Source organism: Prionailurus bengalensis, chromosome C2, assembly GCF_016509475.1.
Source record: "Prionailurus bengalensis isolate Pbe53 chromosome C2, Fcat_Pben_1.1_paternal_pri, whole genome shotgun sequence".
NCBI classification, from domain to species: Eukaryota; Metazoa; Chordata; class Mammalia; order Carnivora; family Felidae; genus Prionailurus; species Prionailurus bengalensis.
The window spans coordinates 84,342,741-84,368,062 of NC_057350.1; the positions used below are offsets into that span (position 1 = coordinate 84,342,741).

A 25,322-nucleotide genomic window follows, 5' to 3' on the forward strand; every position below is an offset into this window, starting at 1 on the left:
GCGGAGTGTAAAGAGACCACACCTCAAAGGAAAGAGTAACCTTTCACATGAATCGCAGGCCCTAGGTGGACTAACATCTCTTAGACACAGCCCACAGTTGTTACAGAAAGCATTTACAAATGTCCTCAAACCCCTGGGATGAGTGGCTACTACTAGAAATTGGATCCAGAGTGTTTGGGGTCTGACGTTTTACATGTCAAAGAGAAGAGCTGAGCTTCCTGACATCGGCTCAGAACCTGGGATGGTCCTGGCATTCTTTTGACCAGACAATCAGGCTCCCTCATTGCAGAATGGATTGAAGAACAACCTGACCAGATTCGCATTTGCTCAGGCTTTTGCCGTGGAGTTCTGCTGAGCTGGATTAGTCTTTTGCTACCTGTCTGGTAGTATCTGAGGCCACCTGAGGAAACTGCGTGACAGCGATTGCAGCGGGATAGCTGCTCGAAGACGCTCCGGGAGCTGACAGGGAGGAGGGCCCCGCGTGGGACTGGTGCCAGAGCCTCTTTAGGATGGAGCATTGGCGCGCCTCTCTGTGGCAGACGGAGCGGTGGCGCCCTGGAGTAGTTGCACAAAGGAAAAGGCCCACACGGTGGAGATGTGTGTCGCACATGCGTGCCCAGCCCTGTACGCGCACAGCCCGCGCTCCCGGCTCCAAGTGCGAGTGCGCCCAGTGCACGCTGATAACTGCGTGTGACAACCCCTGGGGCGGGGGCGCGAGCAGCAGCCCCTGGCGGGATGACTGCACCTCTCCCCGTCAGCCCTCTTCTCGCCTCGGCCGCTCCGCAGACACCTGGCGGGCAAGGAGAGGGGCCGAGGCCGGCGTTCAGAACCCCGGCACCGGCAGGAGCGCGGAAATTGCTGTCTCCTCTCCCCCACAGCGGCGAGGACAGACCCTGAGTCGCCCCCACTTCGGCGACCGCAGCGCGGGCTCCCGGCAGAGCAAGGGGCGCAGCTTCTCCACCTGGCAACAGATGGTGCTCGGGCGCGTGCGCGCTGCGGCGGGCGGGGAGAGGTGGGCGCGGAGACCCGAGCTCCGGGCGCGCAGCGGGGCGGGAGGCGGGCCGCGCACAGGAGCCGGGGCCTCAGGCAGCCTGTCGCCTACGCTCCTCCGCTGCTCCGCTCTTCCGTCCTCCGCGTGTGCCCGCCAAGCATCCTTCTTCCCGACCCTCCCGAAAGGCGGCGCCGAAGACCCGACCCATCCGGACCGCAAATCCCGAAACCTACGCGCTTCCTCGGCGGGGGAAGCCTGACGCGCGGTTACGGCGAGCTTTGGGGCGACTTGCTTTTCTCACCTCCAAAACTGCCATTTCCCTCTCAAAGCCAGACGTTACGTTTGCAAAGCTACTGGACTTTAATCTTTAAAACAATACCCCGCAGGGCGTGGCTAGCGGGGCTGGCCGAGCGGCCCAGGAAAGTTGGCCTGGGCTGGGAGTGACTCGTTTTGTGCCTGAAGAGAGAGAGAGGAAGAGTGTGAGGGCATCGCATCCTCGGGAGGAGATGCTTTTGAAACACCATCCGTTAGCAGCCATACAAACACTTTCCTGTTGCTTTGTTTTGTTTATACACTGAGTGGCTTTTCGGTGAAATGCTATTTTGGTTACAGGAAGAAATGGCCCCCCAGGAGCTCAGCCGGCGACTGGCCACAGTGATCACTCATGTCGGTAAATGGAGCTTTTTTTTTTTTTTTTTTTTACCCCCCCCCCCCCTTGCGTTTTATTAATGGAGGTGGGGGCGTAGTCTCGGGAGCCGGTGTCCTCCCCGCGCTAGCCCGCAGCCCCTGGGCAGCGCCCTCCGTGGGAAGGCCGTGGGGCGCGGGCCCGGCCTCTCGGCCTCGCTGCTGCTGCTGCTGCTGGCGGTGGTGGTTGTGGAGGCGGCTAGTGTGGGGGGCATCCCTGAGGTCCCCCACGCCCGGCGAGGCCGGGGCAGGCCCGTGGCAGGTGCCTTCACCAGGCAGGTGCCTAGTTCCCCTCGGGGGCTGCTGGGCTCTGAGGATCAGTTACCTGCGCAGACCCGGTCGGGGTGGGGAGTTGTGTAGAGGTTTTACGAGATGAAGAGAAAGGAGAGGGAACTTGAGGAACGAATGCCGGTGCTTTCCAGCAGAAAGTACTGCGAAGCGCCCGAGGCTCGTTCCCAAGCTCGCGTAGTGCAACGCAGGTTAAGGTAGAGGGTCGCTACACAGCCGGGCTCCCGGCCCGTTGGTAGTACCGCCTGGAGGTGTCAGCACACTCCTAGTGAACCCCAATGAGAAGCCTTGCAAGCTTCAAGGGACTGAGCAATGTTAACCCTCTTCTGTTGAGTTAAAAAAGGGCAGCTGAACATGAATGCCTTGCTCCTGAAATAAGGGTTGTGGTGGAAGGACAGGCCCTGTTTAGTAAAGAGGACACTGAGGCAGTTGGTGCGCTGATTCCATCTTAGCCTTTTCTTCCCCCACCCCTTCCCTGGGCCTCCCCAAATAAAAACACATTCAGGTAGAAATCCTTTGGATGTTGATGACTAGAATCAAGGGGGTCATTCGCAGTGTTGGTCACTAACTTTGAGATCCTTCCATAATGCAAATTAGGTTTTACTGATAAAGTGAGGAAGTTTTTACCTCAGTGTTCCACTCCTTTGCTAAAAAGCCTTCTTAGCATTTGTATGTTACATATTGCTTCAATTAATGAACTATCATTGCTCTTCGAGCACCCTAGTCCAGTGTATTTAGTGCAATAATGATATACGTCTTGAATGATACACATATAGGGATATACTTTGTGAAGATGATTTATCTGGAAAGACCCAGTTTTGATGATTCATTTTAAAATATGTTTCTGGTACCAAGGTGGCTGCTGCACTGGTTTTTCTTTAAGATGAAAGGTCAGTAGAATTCTACTGGGGAAGGTTGAATGTGAAATATTGCTGAAGGCAGGCTGAAACAAACAATTTGGAGGTTGAAATATATTGAATGCTGAAATGATTGTGCTTGAAATGGCACATGTGTGTGAAATTGTGCTGTAAGGAAAGAGCAGTGGACTGGGGGGCATGGCCATTTGGATTTGAATCCCTCCTGGACAAGTCTTTGAACCTCACACTAAAAAATGGGCATTTTAATAATCCTTTCCCACCCAGCTCAAAGGCTATTTGTAAACTGATGTGGGTAAAATCATCATCTAAACTGTGAATGTGTTATTGGCCATATCCCCATATGCCACTAAAGATCTTGGTCAGATCACTGGGCCTCTCTCAGGGTAAAACTTCCCATTTGTTAAACAAGGAGGTTGACCTGGATGATTATCAAGGTCCCTCTGGATAATGGGATCTTCTCGAAGATCTGGTAGGCAATATTCCTTGGTTAACACAGGCCCCTGGGGTCCAGGCTATGGTATTTTCTTGCCCACCTTGCTCTCTCCCTTTTTCTATACTTAGCTCTGTGAAGGATACAGACATGACTTTTTTTTTTTTTTTTTTTTGTAGTTTCTGCTCAGAGAACTTCTAGCATTTGTGTGTCTTACAGCAGTCTGCATCTTCCTGTGTAACCTCACAAACCTGTGAAATAGATGGAGTATACAGTATCATCCCCATGTGACAAATGAAGGAGACTTAGAAAGTTCACCTTTTAAGGTTTCAGAGGTAAAGAATGGCAGGACCAGAACGCAGCCGTTCAGATTGTCTATTTGGGGATCTCACTGAGGGGGCAACCAGCCCTTACTATCATGGAGACTTACACTGGGTAGCCAGTGAAGCATCTGCTAGGGAGGATTCTGTCCAGGACATCTGGCTCTGTGTTTGATTGTTCTTTTCAGGCATTTTCTTGTCAAGCAGCCTCTGAGCCCTATGGAATTGGGGGAAGGCTGAGAAATGCTTGGAGCAAGACTGTAGGTTAGAACATTCCCCCAGTTCTATCCTAACCACTCATCTGGGTAATAACACTGTACTTCCATATTCACTCTGCCACTCTCAGTCCCCCCACCAGCCAGTTCGTCCTCCAGCTGGGATTTCTGCTGTTTCCACGGTCCCTTAGATTTGCCAGTTCAGGTCTACGGTTTGTTGATTCAATTTCTGAAATATCTCATTGGTCTCTCTCCAAACGCCACTGTGACCTTCTTGAGACCTGCTTCGGGACTTCATTTCTCGTAACCATTGTGCAAGCCTCCTGCCTCTCCCATGTTTGCCTCTAAGTTATACCAGGAATAAACACCCACACCTATACACAGCATTTGTATCTTCTAAAACCTTTAACAGTACCTTTGCATAGTCATTCTCTGTAGCTTAGAATACAAGTTCTTTGTACTTTATTTGGCACCCTTCTAGTTTTATCCCCCAATAATTGATAGTTCTACCTGTATTGTTGGTCAGCTTGGGCTATTCATTTCTTCAGCTTTGTTCCACCATAATGTCTGACTCTGTTTCCACCTCTAAACTTTTGCTTCTGCTTTCCCTCCATCTGGAATGACCTCTTAATATATTTCTCCCCACAAAAATTAGTACACACCCTTCATGCTCAACTCAATGCTTCCTTTTTCCAGGTGCCTTTGTCCTGCCAGTGGGAAATAAAGACTCCTGCCTCTGAATTTCAAAGTAGGTTTTATTCTACTCACATGACACCTCTCATTCTCTCCCTTGTACTATGGTTAGTTTTTGTGAGCTTGTCTTATCTCTGCTCCTAGACTCTACATTATCAATCTATCTACCCTAGGCAGTTACCTAACACAGGGCCTCCTTCTAAGGAAATGCAGAATAAAGTTCATTGAATAAATGAATGATTTGTTGTGCCTTGGAGTGGACTTTGAGTATTGAGTAATACCAGTAAATTTATATATATAAATATATATATAAATATATATATAAATATATAAAAATATATAAATATATATATGTATATAAATATAAATATATATATATATTTTTAAGGCATTAAAAAAAAGTTTTTTTATTTGTTTTTGAGAGAGACAGAAACAGCATGAACAGGGTAGGGGCAGAGAGAGAGAGAGGGAGAATTCCAAGCAGTCTTTGCACTGTCAGCACAGAGCCTGATGCAGGCCTGGAACCCATGAAACTGTGAGATTATGACCTGAGCTGAAAACAAGAGCCTTAATTGACTGAGCCACCCAGGCACTCTGGAAATTTTTATATTTTGAAGCACAATTCTGAAGTGTTTGTGGATAACTCTTTTGCCTCCTAAATCCCATTTTTCAGGTAAACATTTAGCTCTTCAAAAGCTCTTCATATGATGTCTTTCACTGTGGAGACTTCCTTCTTTGGATTTTGTTAGTTTGTCAGGTACCCTCAAAAATATGCAGTTCACATGTGAGAAGTGTCCAGGTGTGTTTTACCCATGCAGTACACAAGTAGAACTATCCTTTACCCTTTATTCTGGACTATAGAATCACATTGTTCCTTTATGGAATTTCAGAATCCCGAAAGAGTGAAACACCAGATCACTTCACTGGCAAATTCTATCAAACATTTAAAGAAGAATTATACCAATTACCCACAACTCTTCTAAAAAATAGAAGAGCAGGAACATTTCTTAACTCATTTTAAAGGCAAGTATTACCCAATGTCAAAACCAGACAAAGACATTACACGAAAAGAAAACTACAGGCTAATATCTCTTATGAATGCTGACACAAGAAGCCTCAACAAAATATGAGCACTAAATCCAGCAACATATAGAAAGGATTGCACACCATGATCAAATGGGATTTATCCCAGGAATGCAAGGGTGGTTTAGTCTCTGACAATCAATTGATGTAATACACTATATCAATAGAATAAAGAGAATAAAATCCACATAATCATCTCAGTAGAGGCAGAAAAGGTATTTGATGGAATTTCATACCTTTTTGTGATTAAAAAAATACCCAACAAACTAGGAATTGAGAGGAGTTTCCTCAACTTGATAAAGGGTATCTTAAAAATTCACAGCTAACATCAGGGTTAGCTGAATGCTTTCCCCTTAAGATCAGGAACACGACATGGATGTCTACTCTCACTGTTTCTATTCAGCATTATGCTAGATTCAGCATTACGCTAGCCAGCATTAACTGACTGGCTCAGTTAAGTGCTTGATTCAACTCAGGTCAGGCTCACAGTTTGCGAGTTAGAGCCCTGTGTCAGACTCTGTGCTGACAGCTCAAAGCTTGGAGCCTGCTTTGGATTCTGTGTCTCCCTCTCTCTCTGCCCCTCCCCCACTTGTACTCTGTCTCTCTCTCAGAAATAAGTAAACATTAAAATTTATAAAACAAAACAAACAAAAAACATGCTGGAGAGTCTAGTCAGAACAGTTAGGCAAATGAAGTAAAAGGCATCCAGATAGGAAAGGAAGAAGTAAAACTATCTGTACTTGCAGATGACATTGTGTAAATAGAAAATCCTAAGGAATACATTAAAAAAGCTGTTAGAATTAATAAAGGAGTTGAAGGTTTCAGAATACAACATCAATATACAAAAACAAACTTTCTAGGGGCACTTGGGTGGCTCAGTTGGTTAAGCATCTGACTTCGGTTCAGGTCATGATCTTGCGGTTCGTGGGTTTGGGTTCCGTGTAGGGCTCTGTGCTGATGCTCGGAGCCTGCAGCCTGCTTCAGATTCTGTCTCCCTCTGTCTCTGCCCTTCCCCTGCTTGTGCGCTCTCTCTTCCTCTCTCTCAAAAATAAATAAACTTTAGGGGCGCCTGGGTGGCGCAGTCGGTTAGGCGTCCGACTTCAGCCAGGTCACGATCTCGCGGTCCGTGAGTTCGAGCCCCGCGTCGGGCTCTGAGCTAATGGCTCGGAGCCTGGAGCCTGTTTCCAATTCTGTGTCTCCCTCTCTCTCTGCCCCTCCCCCGTTCATGCTCTGTCTCTCTCTGTCCCAAAAATAAATAAACGTTGAAAAAAAAAAATTAAAAAAAAAAATAAAATAAATAAATAAACTTTAAAAAAAATTCGAAAAAAATCCAAAAAACAAACTTTCTAAACATCGGCAATGAATAATCTGGAAATGAAATTACGAAAACAATCCAATTTACAATACCATAAAAAAGTGCAAAATACTCAGGAATAAATTTAATAAGAGGTGAAAACATGTCATCTAAGAACTATAAATCATTTTTGAAAGAAATTAGAAGAGCCAAATAACTGTGAAGACATGCCATGTTCACAGATCAGACTTATTATTGTTAAGATGGCAAGATTCCCCGGGTTGTTCAACAAAGACTCCGGAGTGAAAAATTATATACTGATTTCTTCAGTGAAAATTACTTCTCCTTAGAAGGCCTATTTAAACTAGATTTATTCTTGTGATACAACATGTATAATAGGCCATGAACTTTTTTTTTTTTTAATTTTTTTTTTAACGTTTATTTATTTTTGAGACAGAGAGAGACAGAGCATGAATGGGGGAGGGTCAGAGAGAGGGAGACACAGAATCTGAAACAGTAGGCCATGAACTTTTGTTGTTGCTGTTGTGGGATAGTGTTTTGCTGTTTCATTTATCTGTTTTTTAGGTAATAAAGTACTCCAAAACTTAGTGCATTGAAACAGCAACCCTTTAATTATATCTCATAATTCTCTCAAGCTGTTGTAATCAGATGGCAACTGGGGCTGTGGGGATGATTTAATGTTCCCTCATGTGGTCTCTCTCCATGGTGGCATCTTATCTTCCAGGTCCTCTCCATGTGGTCCTTTCTCCAGGTCTTACTTCAAAGCTCAGGTCTCTGATAGGGGTGAAGCAAGAAGCTGCCAGGACTTCTTGATGACTGGGCTTGATGTCCTGTTAAGTCATTTTTTCCAAGTTCTTTTGGTCAAAGCAGTCCCAGGCCCAGCCCAGATTCAAGGGGAGGGGGAACAACTCCTTCTCTCAATGGGAGGATTAGCATGCCCACCCATGAGGCATGGAAATATTGGTTTCTGTATCCATTTTCTACGTGGCTATAACAAATTACCACAAAATTACTGGCTTAAAATGCCACAGATTCATTTTCTTAACAGTTTTGTAGCTCAGACATTGCACATGAGTTCTAGTTTTAACTTTCTGAGGAACCTCCATAGTGTTTTCCAGAGTGGCTGCACCAGTTTACATTCCCAACAGCAGTGCAAAAGAGATCATCTTTCTCTGCACCCTGCTAACATCTGTCGTTGCCTGAGTTGTTAATTTTAGCCATTCTGACTGGTGTGAGATGAGGTATCTCATTGTGGTTTTAGTTTGTATTTCCCTGATAATGAGTGATATTGAGCATTTTTTCACGTGTCTGTTAGCTATCTGGATGTCTTCTTTGGAAAAGTGTCTATGCAGGTCTTTTGCCCATTTCTTCACTGGATTATTTGTTTTTTGGGTAAGTTTGATAAGTTTTTTTTTTAGATTTTGGATACTAACCCTTTATCTGATATGTCATTTGCAAATATCTTCTCCCATTCCTTTGGTTGCCTTTTAGTTTTGCTGATTGTTTCCTTCACTGTGCAGAAGCTTTTTATTTTGATGAGGTCCCAATAGTTCATGTTTGCTTTTGTTTCCCTTGCCTCTGGAGATGTGTTGAGTAAGAAGTTGCCATGGCTGAGGTCAAAGAGGTTTTTGTCTGTTTTCTCCTCTAGGATTTTGATGGCTTCCTGTCTTATGTTTAGGTCTTTCATCCATTTTGAGTTTATTTTTGTGTATGGTGTAAGAAAGTGGTCCAGGTTCATTTTTCTGCATGTTGCTCTCCAGTTTTCCCAGCATCATTTGCTGAAGAGACTGTCTTTATTCCATTGGATATTCTTTTCTGCTTTGTCCAAGACCCATATGTTTTTGGGTCATTTCTGGGTTCTCTGTTCGGTTCCATTGATCTAAGTGTTTTTGTGCCAGTACCATACTGTCTTGATGATTACAGCTTTGTAATACAGCTTGAAGTCCAGAATTGTGGTGCCTCCAGCTTTGGTTTTCTTTTTCAGGATTGCTTTTGGCTGGTCTTTCTTGTGTTGCCATCTCTATGGTTCTCTCTTTTGCTTCCCTCTTCTACTTTTAAGGACTCTTGTGATTTCATTGGGCTCTCCTTATTTTAAGGTCAGTTGATTAGCAGCCTTAATCCCATCTGCAATCTGAATTTCCAGACCTACACAGTGTCTGGGCATTAGGATGCAGATATCTTGGGGTAGGGTTAGGGTTTAAGGAGTTTTTCTGCTGTCACAGTTGCCTCCTTGGAGACCAGCTACCTCACTACTTCACCGAGCATTGGTAATGTATGCTGTGACTTATGCCTTTGAGTTGTCCATTTGGGGATGGTGAAGGAGAAGGAGTAGAATTTCAGTTTAATGGTAATTGAATTTACTCAGATATAATGTGGTGCTCTAAAGAGACTGAATGGATATCATTGTCTTTATGGTGTGAAATGCCAGCTTTGGGTGAAGGGTACCAAGCAAGTATTAACCAAAATGTTGTCATGATGATAACAACTATCCATATTATAGAAAATAGTCATTTGTAGGGGCACCTGGGTGGCTCAGTCGGTTAAGCGTCTGACTTTAGCTCAGGTCACGATCTCACGGTCCGTGAGTTCGAGCCCCATGTCGGGCTCTGGGCTGATGGAGCATGCTTCCGATTCTGTGTCTCCCTCTTTCTCTGCCCCTCCCCCGTTCATGCTCTGTCTCTCTGTCTCAAAAATAAATAAACGTTAAAAAAAATTTAAAAAAACCCAAAATAGTCATTTGTTAAATTAGGATTTCTTAGTGTCTAAATAATATTGATTATGGAGGTGATCATCTTCTATAATGTGGGAAATATCAGTGACAAATCCTGCCTTTCCAGATGTGAACTAAGGCCATGCACAGGCTTTGCCAGAAAACAGCTGTGTAGCCTTTAGCACATCACTTTACCTCTGAGTCATGGCTCCCACATATGTAAAATGAAGATAATAATACTTCACAGGATTGGTAGAAGATGAATGTGTAAATGCTGCCTTGTGAGTCCCTAGTAACTGTTGGAGGGAGAAACTTGAGAAGCAGTGATAGTGAGAATGACTTAAAAAATTATTTTAAACGTTTATTTATTTATGAGACAGAGAGAGATAGAGCATGAACAGGGGAGGGTCAGAGAGAGAAGGAGACACAGAATCTGAAACAGGCTTCAGGCTCTGAGCTGTCAGCACAGAGCCCGATGCGGGGCTCGAACTCACAGACCATGAGATCATGACCTGAGCTGAAGTTGGACGCTTAACCAACTGAGCCACGTAGGAGCCTCGAGAATGACTTTAGATAAAAGGAAAGCATCATCTCCTACTTTGTCCTTTGCCCTAGTACATCATAGACACCACCAATATTCTTCTCTTCCTCTTGCACCCCTCTGCTCCTTGTGGAAGTCTGTTCTAGTAGGGTTGAAGGCTAATCCTGAAATGCTGCTTTGGAGAACAGTTTATGTTCTCCCCACCTGGGGTCACACCTTTGCTTTCTCCTCTGCAGTGCCAAATGCAAAACTCAGAAACAGAGCCCAACTGCCTGAGTGTTGCTGTCTCTTGGCACATGGGACACCCTCAAGGTCTTTCCACTGGTGGTGGCAAGTTATAAAAGCACAGGAGAGGGAAATATTGCTGCCAATGAGTGTTCTTCCTCCTGGTTTCAGAGAGGACCTCCCACCAATGGTTTCTATTTCCAGTGTGTCCGTAGGATGTGACTGAGCTTATTACCCCGGGGTCTCATTGACTTCCAACAGATGAATTACTAAAGCTTTAGTCCTCTAGTTCATTGCTGGCCTTCACACCAGGATTCTTCGTTGTCTGCTTTTGAAAAAAACCTGTGGAGTTAACCTACCTGAAGATGCAAATTTCAAGCAAGAAACCAGAAAGACCAACATAGATCAGTGGAACAGAATAGAAAACCCAGAAATGTACCCACAGCTATATGGTCAACTAATTTTCGACAAAACAGGAAAGAATATCCAGTGGAAAAGAAGACAGTCTCTTCAACAAATGGAGTTGGAAAAACTGGATGGCAACATGCAGAAGAATGAATTGGACCACTTTCTTATACCATACACAAAAATAAACTCAAAATGGATGAAAGACCTAACTGTGAGACAAGAAACCATCAAAATCCTAGAGGAGAAAGCAGGCAGCAGCTGCTTTGACCTTGTCTGGAGCAACTTCTTACTAGACATGTTGCTGAAGGCAAGGGAAACAAAAGCAAACATGAACTGTTGGGACTTCATCATGATAAAAAGCTTCTGCACAGTGAAGGAAACAATCAGCAAAACTAAAAGGCAGCCTATGGAATGGGAGAAGATATTTGCAAATGACATATCAGATAAAGGTTTAGTATCCAAAATCTATAAAGAATGTATCAAACTCAACGCCCAAAAAACAACCCAGTTAAGAAATGGGCAGAAGACATGAATAGACACTTTTCCAAAGAAGACATCCAGATGGCTAACAGACACATGAAAAGATACTCACCATCACTCATCATCAGGGAAATACAAATCAAAACTATGATGAGATACCACCTCACACCTGTCAAAATGGCTAAAATTACAGTGCCTGGGTGACTCAGTTGGTTAAGTGTCCAATTTCAGCTCAGGTCATGATCTCATGGTTTGTGGGTTCAAGCCCCACATCAAGCTCTGCACTGACAGTGTGGAGCTTGCTTGGGATTCTCTCTCTTTCCCTCTTTCTCTGCCCCTCCCCCACTCATGCTTTGTCTCTCAAAAATACATAAGTAAACTTAAAAAGAAAAAAGAAAGGCTAAAATTAACAGCACAAGAAACAACAGGTATTGGTGAGAATGCAGAGAGAGGGGAACCCTTTTGCACTGTTTGTGGGAATGCAAACTGGTACACCCAGTCTAGAGAACAGTATGGAGGTTCCTCAAAAAATTAAAAATAGAGCTACCCTACAATCTAGCAATTATACTACTAGGTATTTATCCAAAGGATACAAAAATACAGATTCAAAAGGGTACTGCACTCCAATGTTTATAGCAGCATTATAAACAATAGCTAAACTATAGAGAGAGCTCAAATGTCTATCAACTGATGAATGGAAAAGAAGGTGTGGTGTATATATATGTGTGTATATATGTATACACACACACATATATACACATACACACATACATGTATATATATAATGGAATTTTTTTAATGTTTATTTATTTTTGAGAGAGAGAGAGAGAGAGAGAGAGAGAGAGAGAGAGAGACAAAGCACAGTGCGGGGGAGGAGCAGAGAGAGAGACACACACAGAATCTGAGCTGTCAGCACAGAGCCTGACGTGGGGCTCAAACTCATGAACCATGAGATCATGACCTGAGCCAAAATCAAGAGTCAGACACTTACCCAACTGAGCCACCCAGGCACCCCTATGTACAATGGAATATTACTCAGCCATCAGAAAGAATGAAATCTTGCCACTTGCAATGATGTGGATAGAGCTAGAATGTATTATGCTAAGTGAAATAAGTTAATCAGAGAAAGGCAAATATGTTTTCACTCATGGAATTTAAGGAAAAAAAAAACAGATGAATGTATGGGAAGGTGGGGAAAAGACAAGAGAAGGCAACAAACCACAAGAGACTCTTAACAACAGAGAACAAACTGAGGGTTGATGGAGGGAGGTGGGTGGGAGATGGGCTAGATGGGTGATGGGTGTTAAGGAGGGCACTTGTTGTGATGCGCACTGGGTGTTGTGTGTAACTGAGGAATCACTGAATTCTACTCCTGAAACCAATACTGGGCTGTATGTTAATTAACTCAAAGTTAAAAAAAAAAAAAAAGAAAAGAAAAAAGAAACTAGAAAGTCTAAGAAGAAGCATAAGTGTTTAAACTTTTACCGTTTAGGAATATTGGTGGGTAACATTTATTGAATGCGAGGCCTTTCCATATGCCTTTGTATCTTTACAACTCTGAAAAGTAGGTGTTATTACTCTCATTTTGAAAGATGACAAAACTAAGAATAAAAAAAAATCAAGTTCAGTAGCATGCTTAAAGCTATAGTGCTACCAAGTGGTAGATATCAGGATTTGAGCTGAGATCTGATTTCAAAGCCAATGTTCTATTATATCAAGGCAAAAATTTTTACTACTGCTTGAAAATAATTTTAAAAAGCCTGGATATTTATGTTAATTTGGTACTGGGGAAGGGTTTCTGCCTTACCAGCCCATTGTCTGCTCTCTGAAGGCAGGGAGATGTGTGATTCATCTTTCTATCCTTAGGTTTAGCTCAGTACCCAGCACTGTTCATGAAAAAGCTCTTTCTTTTGTTTGCTCTATTTGAATGGGTTGGAAAGCACCCTGTTTTGCCCATGCACCCTGCCAGCCTCCCTTGGTCCCACTTTCTTCTGTGTAGGACCCATTTGTAGTTCCTTTTGCCTATCTTAATCTCTGGGGTTTAACCTGAAATCTGGCCTCCCCAGGAACGCTTTTAGAATGGGCCAACCAGGCCCAGCCTCCCTCCCTTTTCTGAACACCTGTAATAGTTGGTGTTCATCTCATACACGTTTTTGAGCATTTGATTTCAGTCTAGCTTGATTTTTCTCTCTCTTTCCCAAATACTGATACATTGGTTGTTAGTTGAATATGTTCTAACGTCTTTTCTAATAACATGACTGTGTCTTACCTAAGGGTAGAAATCCCAACTAATATTGCTTTATGGCCTTGTAGGCTAAATTAAGCACATTATAGGAGATCAAGAATCACATGTTGAATTGAATGGAAAGACTTTCTTTATTCCCTGAATTTCCTCATCGCTAACATAGGGTGATAATTATGCCAGTCCCTCTGCTTATTTTACAAGTTGGAATGATACTATATGGTGGAAAGTGGTTAAAAAGAAATCCTTTGAGGACTATAGCAAAAGAGACTCTGTGAGTATAGAATAACTTCGATTGTTTGCTTTATGGACTAGCAAGAGAAGCATGAAAATGAGTATTTTATTGTCCCTCCAATCTAGTCAAGAGGAATATTCTACCAGTAGTCCTCTCATACTTAGTAGAGAATGCAGCATGAGCAGTGCATGCTTGCTCTGTAGGGCACAGGTTTGAAAAAAGGATGGCTTAAATGCCTGCAGGATGAAGCAGTGGGGCCAGCATGGCAGAGGAAGTGAGGCAGGGGTGGCAGAGGACATGAGAAGGCCTCTGGACTCTGGGCCTTTACTGGGGCAGCAGCGGGAATTGTGAAAGGCTGCCTTCAGTGAGTGTGGAATAATCTATGTTCCTGCTGAGAATCAGCTACTGCCTTAATTCTTTCTTTGGAATTAGCCTGGGGTGTCCTGAGCATGCCTCTCACACAGTGCACTTTGGAGATGGTGAAACCATTTCGTGGTTGGGGGCCAGTGTTCAATATTTTATCATTACTGTAGAGATGGGATACATTCACATGAAGCATCAGATCTGGGGTGTGTTTGCAAGTGCTTTAAAATAATTTGAACCAGATTTTTTGGCAGATCTTCTTTGAGAGAGTTTTCTATGCCTCCCCCAGGAGTAGGGGTTTTTATTTGTTTTCTTTTAATCTTATCCAAGCTGCAGTGCCCAAGCACAAGCTTCACTTGTGCCCAGGAGTTCAGTTAAAGGGTTAGCTGCTTTCCCTCAGCATCTGAAGGCTTTTGTCCATAGGGAGAAATGTGCTTTTCCTGGGCACCTCCCCTCCTCCTGGTCTGCCCCCTGGCTCTCTCCGGTCTCCTACCCTATACCCAGTCTAGGGAGAAGAGCCTCCAGGTAGTTGGGAGCTCCCCTTGCATTCTGGCTTATGGTGGCCATACTTAACCCTTTCACAATTTGTTTAAAACTTTAAGGTGATTTCTTTCTTTTTTTTAAATTTTCAATGTTTATTTTTGAGAGAGAGAGTGAGTGTGAGAGAGCGAGAGAGCAGGGGAGGGGCAGAGAGACAGGAAGACACAAAATCCAAAGCAGGCTCTAGGCTCTGAGCTGTCAGCACAGAGCTCCACACAGGGCTGGAACCCACCAACCGTGAGATCATGACCTGAGCCGAAGTCAGGTGCTTAACTGACTGAGCCACCCAGGCACCCCTTAGGTGATTTCTTTTTATTTGTTTATATAGGTTCTGGACAGGTTATAGTTTTGTAGTTCATCTTTTTCTTGTTGTTAGGGTGAGAGTGAGCCTCTTTCCCATCATTGTGGGTTCCAGGGGAAAGCAGAATGTCTCCTTGTTTTTTTTTTTTGTTTTTTTTTTTTTACCTTGTGTGTATTTCACAGGGAAAATATGCTTCATTTACACAGCCTCTTTCCATTACAGTGTTGTTATAGGCAAGGTACTAGGAACTTTGCAAGCCATATTAGTAAAATGGGTCTCAAAATGTTTTCTTTGTGTTTTGCCAGGTGTTGGGGATCTTGAATGTTAAAAAACTGTAGTTCATGTTTAAGAGTGCTCAACTAGATGAAAATGCTTCCTCCCACCTGTTATCCAGGAACCAGCTAAGCATAGGGATCTCTCATGTCAGAGAGTCATGGATGTTAGGCACAGTCATTGGATGCCTGCCCCCCTAACAGGGCCTCCCTTGGCCTGCTATGGCCAAGGGCCTACCTTTGTGCTACAAGGCACGTCTGTGTTTCCTATTTTTAAAAAATGCTAAATAGCCTGAAATTTCTGCTGAATTATACTTAATTAATACAGCTAGTGGAAAAAATCTCTGCCAGGATAGCTGAAATCATTGAGGATCAAAATGGAAATGGTCCTGCTTATCTTGGAACTTTTCCTGAAGGGTAAGGCTGTTGTCACATCTGCTTCCCTTTAGATGTTAGTGACTATGGCTCAACCAGGGAGGCTTTGAGCCTAGTCTGGCACCATGGAGTAGCTCTTCCCAAATGGATGTAGGTTCTTTTTCTGCTTGTTTCAAGAGGGTGGAATTGATTGATTTTAATGAGTCTAAAAAGGAAGGCTATCTCATTATCATAGACTTACTGAATTCAAGTACTTCTTACTAGCAGGCAATGATGATTATAATAAACTTTAGAGATTTTGGAATTTAACACATTGCTGTTAACAAATGACAAAATAGTTTGTTTTGTAGCACCCTGCTAGTAGTGGCAAGGTGAGGCTTTGAACCCAGGCAGATTTGGCTCCAGAATTTGAGTTCCTGACCACTAGTTCTCAAGTGCTCCACACTCTTTAGGCTGTGGAGTATGGGAACCTCAGAGCAGGAAGCTTCACTGGGCCTCCTCAGCAAGATGTACAGTCAAGAACTGAGGTGGCTGTTCTCTCCCAGATGTCCTCTAGTCTCTGGTCTCTGCTTCTCTCTGGTGTCTGCAATGTTCTTCTGCTCATCACTGCAGACTGGCCCCCTATTTTTTTATCAGTGAGTATGAACCCAACATGGCCACCCAAACCATATCCCTTTCCTGATCTAGGGACAATCACTAACTGACTCTCAGTCTCTGGGTCTCTCTGTACAAATTCTTTCTCTAGAGAGCCCGATTGGACCAGCTCAGAGGAAACTTAGGCATTTCTGATCATGTCAACTGTGGGTTTAGAATTTGGTTTGGTCTTGGGATGGGGAGGAAGTCCGCAGAGAAGAGGTCTTTAAACTGTGCAGTCACCTATCAGAACAAGTGTAGTAACTTGGAAGGTGCAGGCTTTATGCTTTCAACCTTTAGAATCAGTAAGAGTGTGAATTCTTTGGGCAGTTTTAAGAGCTAGCCCTGGGCAAAATAGAAACCATTCCCTGTGTGCAGTGTGCTGCTTCTTTCTTTGGGGTATACTCCAAGGCTCATTGACTATGTGGTCACTATGGTGCTTACACACCACAGCTATGTCAGGATACCAACTGGTCAATGAACAGATTTTTGGAGAGTGCCCACCATGAGCAAAGCTTTGTGCTAGATCTACAGACCATGAGCTGTTAGGGGGCTGAAGTTGTGAGCTTCAGCAATTCAAGAAAGCTGTATATTAGATGTATGATTTGAGCTGTGTTTGAGGAAAGGAGAGGATTTAGGTACGTGGAGAGGGGAAAGCTTTCTCATTGGGCAGAATAAGGGGAATGACCACTTTTGGCAACTGTGTTGGTCTTCCTGTGTTGGTTGTCCTGTTTATTCCATTCTCTGCTCAGACCTCCCTGGTTAGTGGACCTCTCCCAGACAACTAAGAAGCTTTAAGCATTACCTTGAAAGAAGGAATGACCTCAAGCTAGAAGGCAGATCTATGTCTGGTGTCTCACTTTTTTTCCTTCTTCATTTAGATACTTCTCTAGGGATTGTAGAGGCTAGAGGATATGGAAATAATATTAAGAGTGATGTTATCATAGCTACCATTTATTTTCTGTCTGTTCAATGTCACATATTGTGCTTTATACAGTGTTGATTTAATTAAATTTAGTTACAAGTACAGTCCTTTTTTTGGAGGAGAAATTTGAGGCTTAAATAGATTAGGAAACTTGCCCAAGGTCATACTGAGTGGAATTAAAAGTCAAGTTTGGCTGGCTTCAAGTCCTGTGAGTTCTCATACTCGATTTAATTTCTCATTACAGAAGGGAATATAAACAAGTAAATGATAAATGTGTTATTAGTTTTAAAAATCTTTTGAAAAACCTAATGGAAGCTTAAAGCATTAGTCACCTGAGTGTAAGTATTTTACCAGCCACTTGAAGTGTTCATTTATTAATAGTCACTTTCTTGCAAAGAAAAACTGTCATTTAAAATGTGAGGATTTAGGGACACCTGGTTGGCTCAGTTGGTTGAGCATCTGACTCTTGATCTCAGCTCAGGTCATGATCCCAGGGTTGTGGGATTGAGCCCCACATCCAGCTTTGTGCTGACTGTGGAGCCTGCATAAGATCTCTCTCTCTGTCTCTCTCTCTGCCCCTGTCCCCTGTTTGTGCACTCTCTCTTCCTCTAAAATTAAAATAATAATAATAATAATAATAATAATAATAATAATAAATATGAGGATTTATTTTACAGTCTTTAAGCAAGCAAAAGTAATAAGCAAAAATAAATAAAGCACTTAGACAGGAATAGGTCTTTGTAAAGAAAGACATTTTTAGGAGTGCTGCCTACTTGCTCTTCCTAAGCTAACCACCAGAGCTTTAGGGGAAAAAAAGCCTAATAAAGTTATAACCCTCAGTCACAATGGCATTTTTATTTAGTATAAAAAAGTCCCTGTGTTTAGAGGACTTTCCTATGAGGGAGATTCAAGCAGAAAGCAAACACAGGTACACAAACTACAGGTGTCCCAAATGCTTGAGCCATGTTGGTCTTACCCGGTCTAGAAGAGTTACTTCTGGATTTCTTTGTCCAGTTATCTAAGCCCAGATGATGGTCAGTCCAGGTTTTGGTTTGTGTGTCTTGTTTGTTTGTTTTTATCTGTTATCAGATCAATTTAAGTTCATTTTAGCCCCTTTCTCTTTCTCTACCCAAGGAGGCTAGAATTAATTCAGTCACTGAGGGGAAGTTTCTGCCAGTTTCTCTTTATTTAAGCCCCAGTTTGAGACTAACCACATTTACTGAGGCCTCCACTGCCGGGCAGTAGGCCAGGTGCTGGGGACGGTGTGTGAAGGAGCAGCCATGACCCCTGTGAGGGTCAGAAACCTGTCGCTTCCACTGCTGCAGCCCTGTTGCTGCTCCCCAGATGTACTGGGGTCTGGGAGGAATGAAAGATGTCCTCCTGGAGTTTACAGTTTAACAAGGGAGGCAGATATTCAGCTGTAAGCTCCAGTTTCTCTCTCTTCTCATTGGGCTTCTCTTGTGGCTTTCCAGCCTCTCTGCTTCTTTTTCTTCCACATTTGCTGCTTTGCTTTTGCATTTGGTTGATTTAGTTGTGGAACTCAATTCTCCCTCAATATTTCAAAAGTCATGTACACAGAAGATCAGAAGAATTTTCTGAAGATGGGAGAGGAGATGTTTATGGTCTAGACAAACAGACACTTTGACATGGAGCTGTAGGCATCACTGTTTTTAAAATGTCCTCTTGCCACCCCAGCTCCTAGAGGTTTCACAGGTCCTTTGAGTCACCATTTCACTGGCTCCTTCCCTCCTCCATAGCTTCCTTCTCTTTTCTCTTTTTTGCTTCCTCAGTGGTGCGAAAGCTCTGGTGCAGAGCTAGAAAGATGACTAGACTAACTAGACTAAACTAGACTAGAAAGATGGTCCTGCTGAGCTCCCTTACCCAAGCCCTCTACTTTTCATTCCATTTTGCTTCCACTGCAGTATCTATCCCTTCAGTAACCCAAAGAAGCTTTGCTTACAAAGGAAGAAAAACCCCTCAGGCCGTAAAGTAGTGCAGAGAAGAGAAGGACAATTCCACTATTAAAATGTGATTTGCCCTTCAGGTGTGACATGAGCATTTTCTCCCTGAGCATCTGGGGAAAACCAAACCAGAATTTAAAGAGAAAGATAATGTTCATCATTTCCTATGGCTTTGTGGTATAGTCTAAAAAAGAAGCAGAATAAATGAGTGAAAATGAACATTATGTGGTTTTCAAAAGGGCTTTAAAAACTGTTTATAAAAATAATACATAGTCTGTGTTTAAGGTTTAGAAGAGTCAATATTAAGATGTCAGTCCTCTCCAAATTGATCTATAAATTAAACACAACTCCAGTCCTAAGTCTATCAAGTTTATTTTTGTAGAAATCAATCACAGATTCTAAAATTTACAATCAGCAAAAGGTGCTGTAGTAGGCAACGAGAATTATAATAGTCAAAATCTTTTGAAAAAGAACAAAGAGGAGGACTCACACTACCTAATTTCAAGATTTACTATCAAGCAAAGTAAGCAAGATGATGTGGTGTTGGTAAAAGGATAGAAAAAAGAATCAATGGAACAGAATAAACAACCCAGAAATAGTTCCACACAAATATGGTCAATTGATTTTAGACAAAAGCATGAAGGCAATTCAGTGGAATAAAGTGTAAAGGCAATTTCAACAAAAGGTGCTGGAACAATTGCACATCCATGTACAAAAAAATGAACCTTGACCTATACCTCACCCCATATACACAAATTAACTCAAAGTGGACCATGTATCTAAATGTAAACCTAATGAGAAATCTGTTAGAAAACATAGGAGAAAGTCTTTGTGTTCTTGGTTGGACAGAGAGTTCTTAGGTTGACATCAAAAGTACAACTCATAAAAGAAAAATTTGATGAATTGGACTTCATCAAAATTAAAAGTATTTGCTCTGAGAAAAACATTGTTAAGAGAATGAAAACAAAACATTCAGGGAAAAAATTCTGTGAATCATATATCTGACAAAAGACTTCTATCCAGAATACGTAAAGAACTCTCAAACTCAACATTAAATGAAAACCAAACACCCAACTGAAAAATGGATTAAAAAAAGTTGAATGGATACTTTCCCAAAGATGAAACACAGATGAAAATAAGCACATGAAAATATGCTCAACATCATGGAAGTTGCAAACTTATTACAGTAGTTAAAAAAATGGCAATACCAAGTCCCAGTGAGGATGAGAAGGGTCTGTATCTCCCACACAGTATGTTGGTGGGAATGGAAAATGGTAGGGCCACTTAGAAAACAGTTGGCAGTTTCTCATAAAATTAAACATATACTTACTGTACAGTCCAGTAGTCCTACCCCAAGAGAAATGAAAACACGGTCATACAAGAATCTGTGTGTAAATGCTTATAGCAGCCTAATTCTAATCACTAAAAACTGGAAACAACCCAAATGTCTCTCCCCTGAGGAATGGATAAACAACTTGTGGCACATCTGTACAATGGAATCTTCAACAATGAAAAGAAATAAATTATTGATACACACAACAGCATGAATAAATCTGAAATACATATGCTAAAGAAAGACACCAGACTAAAAAGGTACATACTAAATTATTTCATTTATATGGCATTTGGAAAAGGTAAATTAGGATGGGGTGGTCGCCCGGGGTTAAGGGTGGGGAGGAGGTGCCATGACTACAGGGGATGATGCAACTATTCCCCATCCTGATTGTGGTGAAGGTTAAATGACTCCATGCATTTGTCAAAACTTAGAACTGTATGCTAACAAGAGTGGATTATACTGTATATCAGTTTAAGAATAAATTTTAAAAAGCATTACCAAACAGAAAAATACAGAAAACAAATACATGCTTGTTGCATAATATTTGGAAAAGACAGAAAAGTACAAAGAAGAAAGTCAACAATTCCATCTCCTAGTTACAGTCACAGTTACTCTTTGAGCATATGTTCTAGGTTTTTTCCTTTGGCATTTTCACATTCCTTTGGCAATTTGTATCATTTTACATGATATGATCTATCTCTCTTGATATATCTCATACATATTATTTATGTAATTATATAAATTCTATTCTGCTTTTTAAAGCTATACTACAAATTAAACTAAATTATATTACAAACAATTCCATATATTATAAAACATTTCCATAAATAACATTTTAATAATTTTATAATTTTTCACTACATGGTTATAATATAATTTATTTAAAAATTTTTTTTTCAACGTTTATTTATTTTTGGGACAGAGAGAGACAGAGCATGAACGGGGGAGGGGCAGAGAGAGAGGGAGACACAGAATCGGAAACAGGCTCCAGGCTCTGAGCCATCAGCCCAGAGCCTGACGCAGGGCTCGAACTCACGGACCGCGAGATCGCGACCTGGCCGAAGTCTGACGCCCAACCGACTGCGCCACCCAGGTGCCCCTATTTTTAAATACTGCCCTAGTGTTGGTCAGATAGGTTGTTTCCAGTTTGTCAGTGTTATTTTTTCAAAAATGCAAGAAGAATCTTTTTTTTTTTTAAGTTTATGTATTTATTTTGAGATAGTGTGTGCACTAGCAGGGGAGGAGCAGATAGAGAGGGAGAGAGAAAGAAACCCAAGCAGGCTCCACACTGTCAGCACGGGCCCACGTGGGTCTCCAACTCAGGAACTGGGAGATCATGACGTGAGCCGAATTCAAGAGTCCAGTGCTTAACCGACTAAACCACCCAGGAGTCCCAAGGAGCATCTTTGTTCAGAAATCTTTGCACACATTTCACGCATTCCAGATTTTTTTTAAAGCATAGAGTTCTAGCAAATGTTATTATTGGATCAATAATAGTATGAGTATGAGTATTGAGTTTTAAAATACATTTTGGTCAAATTACCTTCTGGGAAATTTATACTATTTTAGTGATGCATCAACAGAGTGTGGGGGTTCTTGATTTTACCAGATCTCTTTATCAGCATTTGGAATCATCTGCTTCCTCATATGTCAAATGGGGTAATGAGAGAACTTCTCGTATAGGATTTTGAAGTAATGCATGTTAAATGCATGGGACAATAGCTGCAATGTAATTGTTGGCCCTTTTTGGTGATATTATTATTATTATTATTATTATTTTAAATATATTTTCAATGTTTATTTGGAGAGAGAGAGAGAGAGAGAGAGAGAGAGAGAGTGTGGGAGAGTGGGGGAGGGGATGAGACAGGGAGACAATCCAAAGCAGGCTCCAGGCTCTGAGCTGTCAGCACAGAGCCCAATGTGGGACTTGAACCCACAAACTGTGACATCATGACCTGAGCCAAAGTCAGATACTTAACCGGCTGAGTCACCCAGGCGCCTCTAGAAGAGCTAAAAAAGCAGTTTTTTCCCCCCTACCTATAATAGTAGTTTCTTGCTGGGGGGTTGGGGGAGGAGATGGGGGAAAATATTCATCTCCCATTGCTATTACTATTGAAATAATCAGCTTTTTTCTAAGAGTTACCTAGTACCCAGTTATTTCAGAATCTGTTGTTCAAAATAAAGAAAATGTAGCCCTTTATTGGATATTTGATCTTGGTGAAATGATAAAGGTCAGTGCATGGAATATAGGATTTGTAAGATCTGTACAGCTTGTTCATATAAGAGATTCAAATGTAATAAAGAAAATTTCCAAGATTTTACAGTCTACCCTCTCCCTAGAGTTCTGTAAACTGCAAAAAATATAATTAAGGTCATTGCTGGGTGTGTGCAATTGCATTTACACTGCCATTGTGGATGTGGTTAACAAAGATAGCTCTTATGTTCGTAGGTGTTGTGATGCTAGCCAAGCATTCATGGCTATTCATAACTGAATGAATGGGTAAAAAAGTTAATGTAGTAGGAGAAAGAGCCTCCATATGGTGACTCAGGCACTTTCTATATTGTTGGTGGGAATATAAACTGGCACAACCATTTTGGAGGGAAATTTGGCTATATACAACAAACTGTTGCTTAAAAATTGCCTTGTTTGCTGCCCTGTAATTAGGACTTTCAGACTTGGTGTTTAATTGGAGTTAATATATTCACAATACCTAATGGTGGAGAAAAAAAAAAAGAGCTTTCATAAGTTTTAGCATCTCAAATTATATTACATTTCTTCCTCTTAATTTTTAGGTATTTTTCTTAAAGTACTTCACATGCAGTTAACACTAATAAAGAATTGGCACAGAGGATTACTAAACAGAGCAGCCTCTAATCTTAAGGGGCTTTCTGGTATAACCAATTCAGGAAAACGTTTGGCAGTTTCTTACAAATTAAATATACACCTCTCCTTTGATTGAGCAATACCACTTGTAGGTATTTAGCCAAGAGAAATGCAAATGTGTGTCTACACAAAGACCTTTACATGAGTGTTCAAAGCAGCCCAAATTGGGATAAAACCCGAATGTCTATAAGCAGGAAAATGGACAAACTGTGACCATCCGTAAGACGGGACACAGCTCAGCAATAAAAATAAATGAATTTCTGATACACACAACATGGGTGAATCTGAAAAGCATTATCCTGAGAGAACCTAGACACAAGAGTACACACTATATGGTTACATTATATGAAGTTTTTAAAAAGGCAGGACTAGTCTCTATTGAAAAATCACTTTGATGGTTGCCTGGCAGTTAGGAACAAAGGTTGGCTGGGAAGGGACATGAAGGTACTTTCTATAGATGGAAATGTTCTATATCTTGAAAGGAGTGTGGGTTACATGGATGTATCCATTTGTCAAAACTCATTAAAATGTACACTTCAGATTTGAGTATTTCAATAATATTCAATTTTACCTTCTCCCTAAAAAATAAATATTTATTATTTACTTATTTAGTTTAAATTTTACTTTTTAAATGTTTATTTATTTTGAGAGAGAGAGAGCAAGAGAGAGAGAGAGAGAGAGAATATGAGTGGGGGAGGGGCAGAGAGAGAGAGGGAGAGAGAGAATCCCAAGCAGGCTCCATGCTCAGTATAGAGCCCTCCTCGGGGCCCGGTCCCACAATCGTGAGATTGTGACCTGAGTGAAAATCAAGAGTTGGATGCTCAAACTACTAAGCCACCGAGGTGCTCCTATTTATTTTTTATGAAAAGTGTTTCCAGTTTCTCCTTGGCTAGTTGCAAGTCTTAACTCAAATTTTATCTTGAAATATACAAATAAAAATTAGAAGTTTATATATAAATTTACTTATCACTTTTTGGATATTTCATATTGTGCCCTTTCCTTAAATCTTGGAGCATAACATTACTAAACAGAAACATTAAGCATGAAGAACCAAGATAAATACATTATGAAAAATCAGGCTCTTTCTGAGTGTACCACACTTGGCATAGCACAGTTCTGAAAGGTGAGCTTGCTTTTCTCCAAGTGGTAGTAAGGGTGGGAGGTCTTAGTCAGATCATGACAGACAAAAAACATCCTTCATTTTAGAATCATGGTATTGTACTTGCACCTGATCTTTAGAAGTGGTTCAGGACACAGTCTACATTCCTTCAGGACTTGAACACTGATCATTTCCTGTACCAACCCATGTTGCCTGTCTAGATAGTGACGTCTACTGGCTGTATTTTTAAGTCTCCGTATTTTATTCCTCTGCAGTTTAGAGAGGTTGGAAAAGAGGGAGGGGAGGATTGTGGCCTGGAATAATACACCAGTGGCCTGATGTATGTCTCATATTGTGATTCCTCTAAAAAATAAAAAGAAGATTCTGATTCTCATTGACTCTAGGATTTCCCTCTCTACCCCACCTCCTCATCCTCCAGTTTCCCTTTGTCTCCAAATGAGTGAATCCAGTAACTATTGGGCCTGTAATCCTGTGAGCACTCACCAATCCAAAGGATAAACTCTTAGCAATGAAATGACCTTGAATGAACTTCAGTGAGATTAGCTCAGAGAAGGGATTAAACACATTTATGTGAGTACAGTGCTGAGAGGAACCAAGAGAGAGCAAAGTGGCACGGTGTCCTGGGATCCAATGGCCTCCTGGTGCAGGAAGTGTGGGCAGCAAGACCCCAGATACTTGCCTTACACCTCTGTGCGGATCACAGAGGCAGAGATGAGGGCTTACCACCATTTCCTGGGAAGTTGCATCAGGCTAGAATATATGGCAAAACAAGGTACTGTGAGAGCAATGATGCCTTTCTTTTATTTTTGTTTTGTTATTCATCCTCATTCTCAGTGGAATAATGGTTTAACTAACAAATTTTACATTGAAAACA

General features: G+C 41.8%; 1 protein-coding gene across 1 annotated transcript in view; it reads left to right on the plus strand.

The window, feature by feature from the left end:
- The first annotated feature begins 605 nt into the window (after window positions 1-605).
- The window catches only part of MCF2L2 (MCF.2 cell line derived transforming sequence-like 2), a 267,297-nt gene continuing 242,580 nt past the window's right edge, over window positions 606-25,322 (plus strand). Inside the window, exon 1 of the mRNA XM_043594796.1 lies at window positions 606-1,661. Within this exon, the coding sequence (XP_043450731.1) occupies window positions 1,586-1,661 (76 nt within the window). The 5' untranslated portion in view covers window positions 606-1,585. The remainder of the gene's footprint in view (window positions 1,662-25,322) is intronic.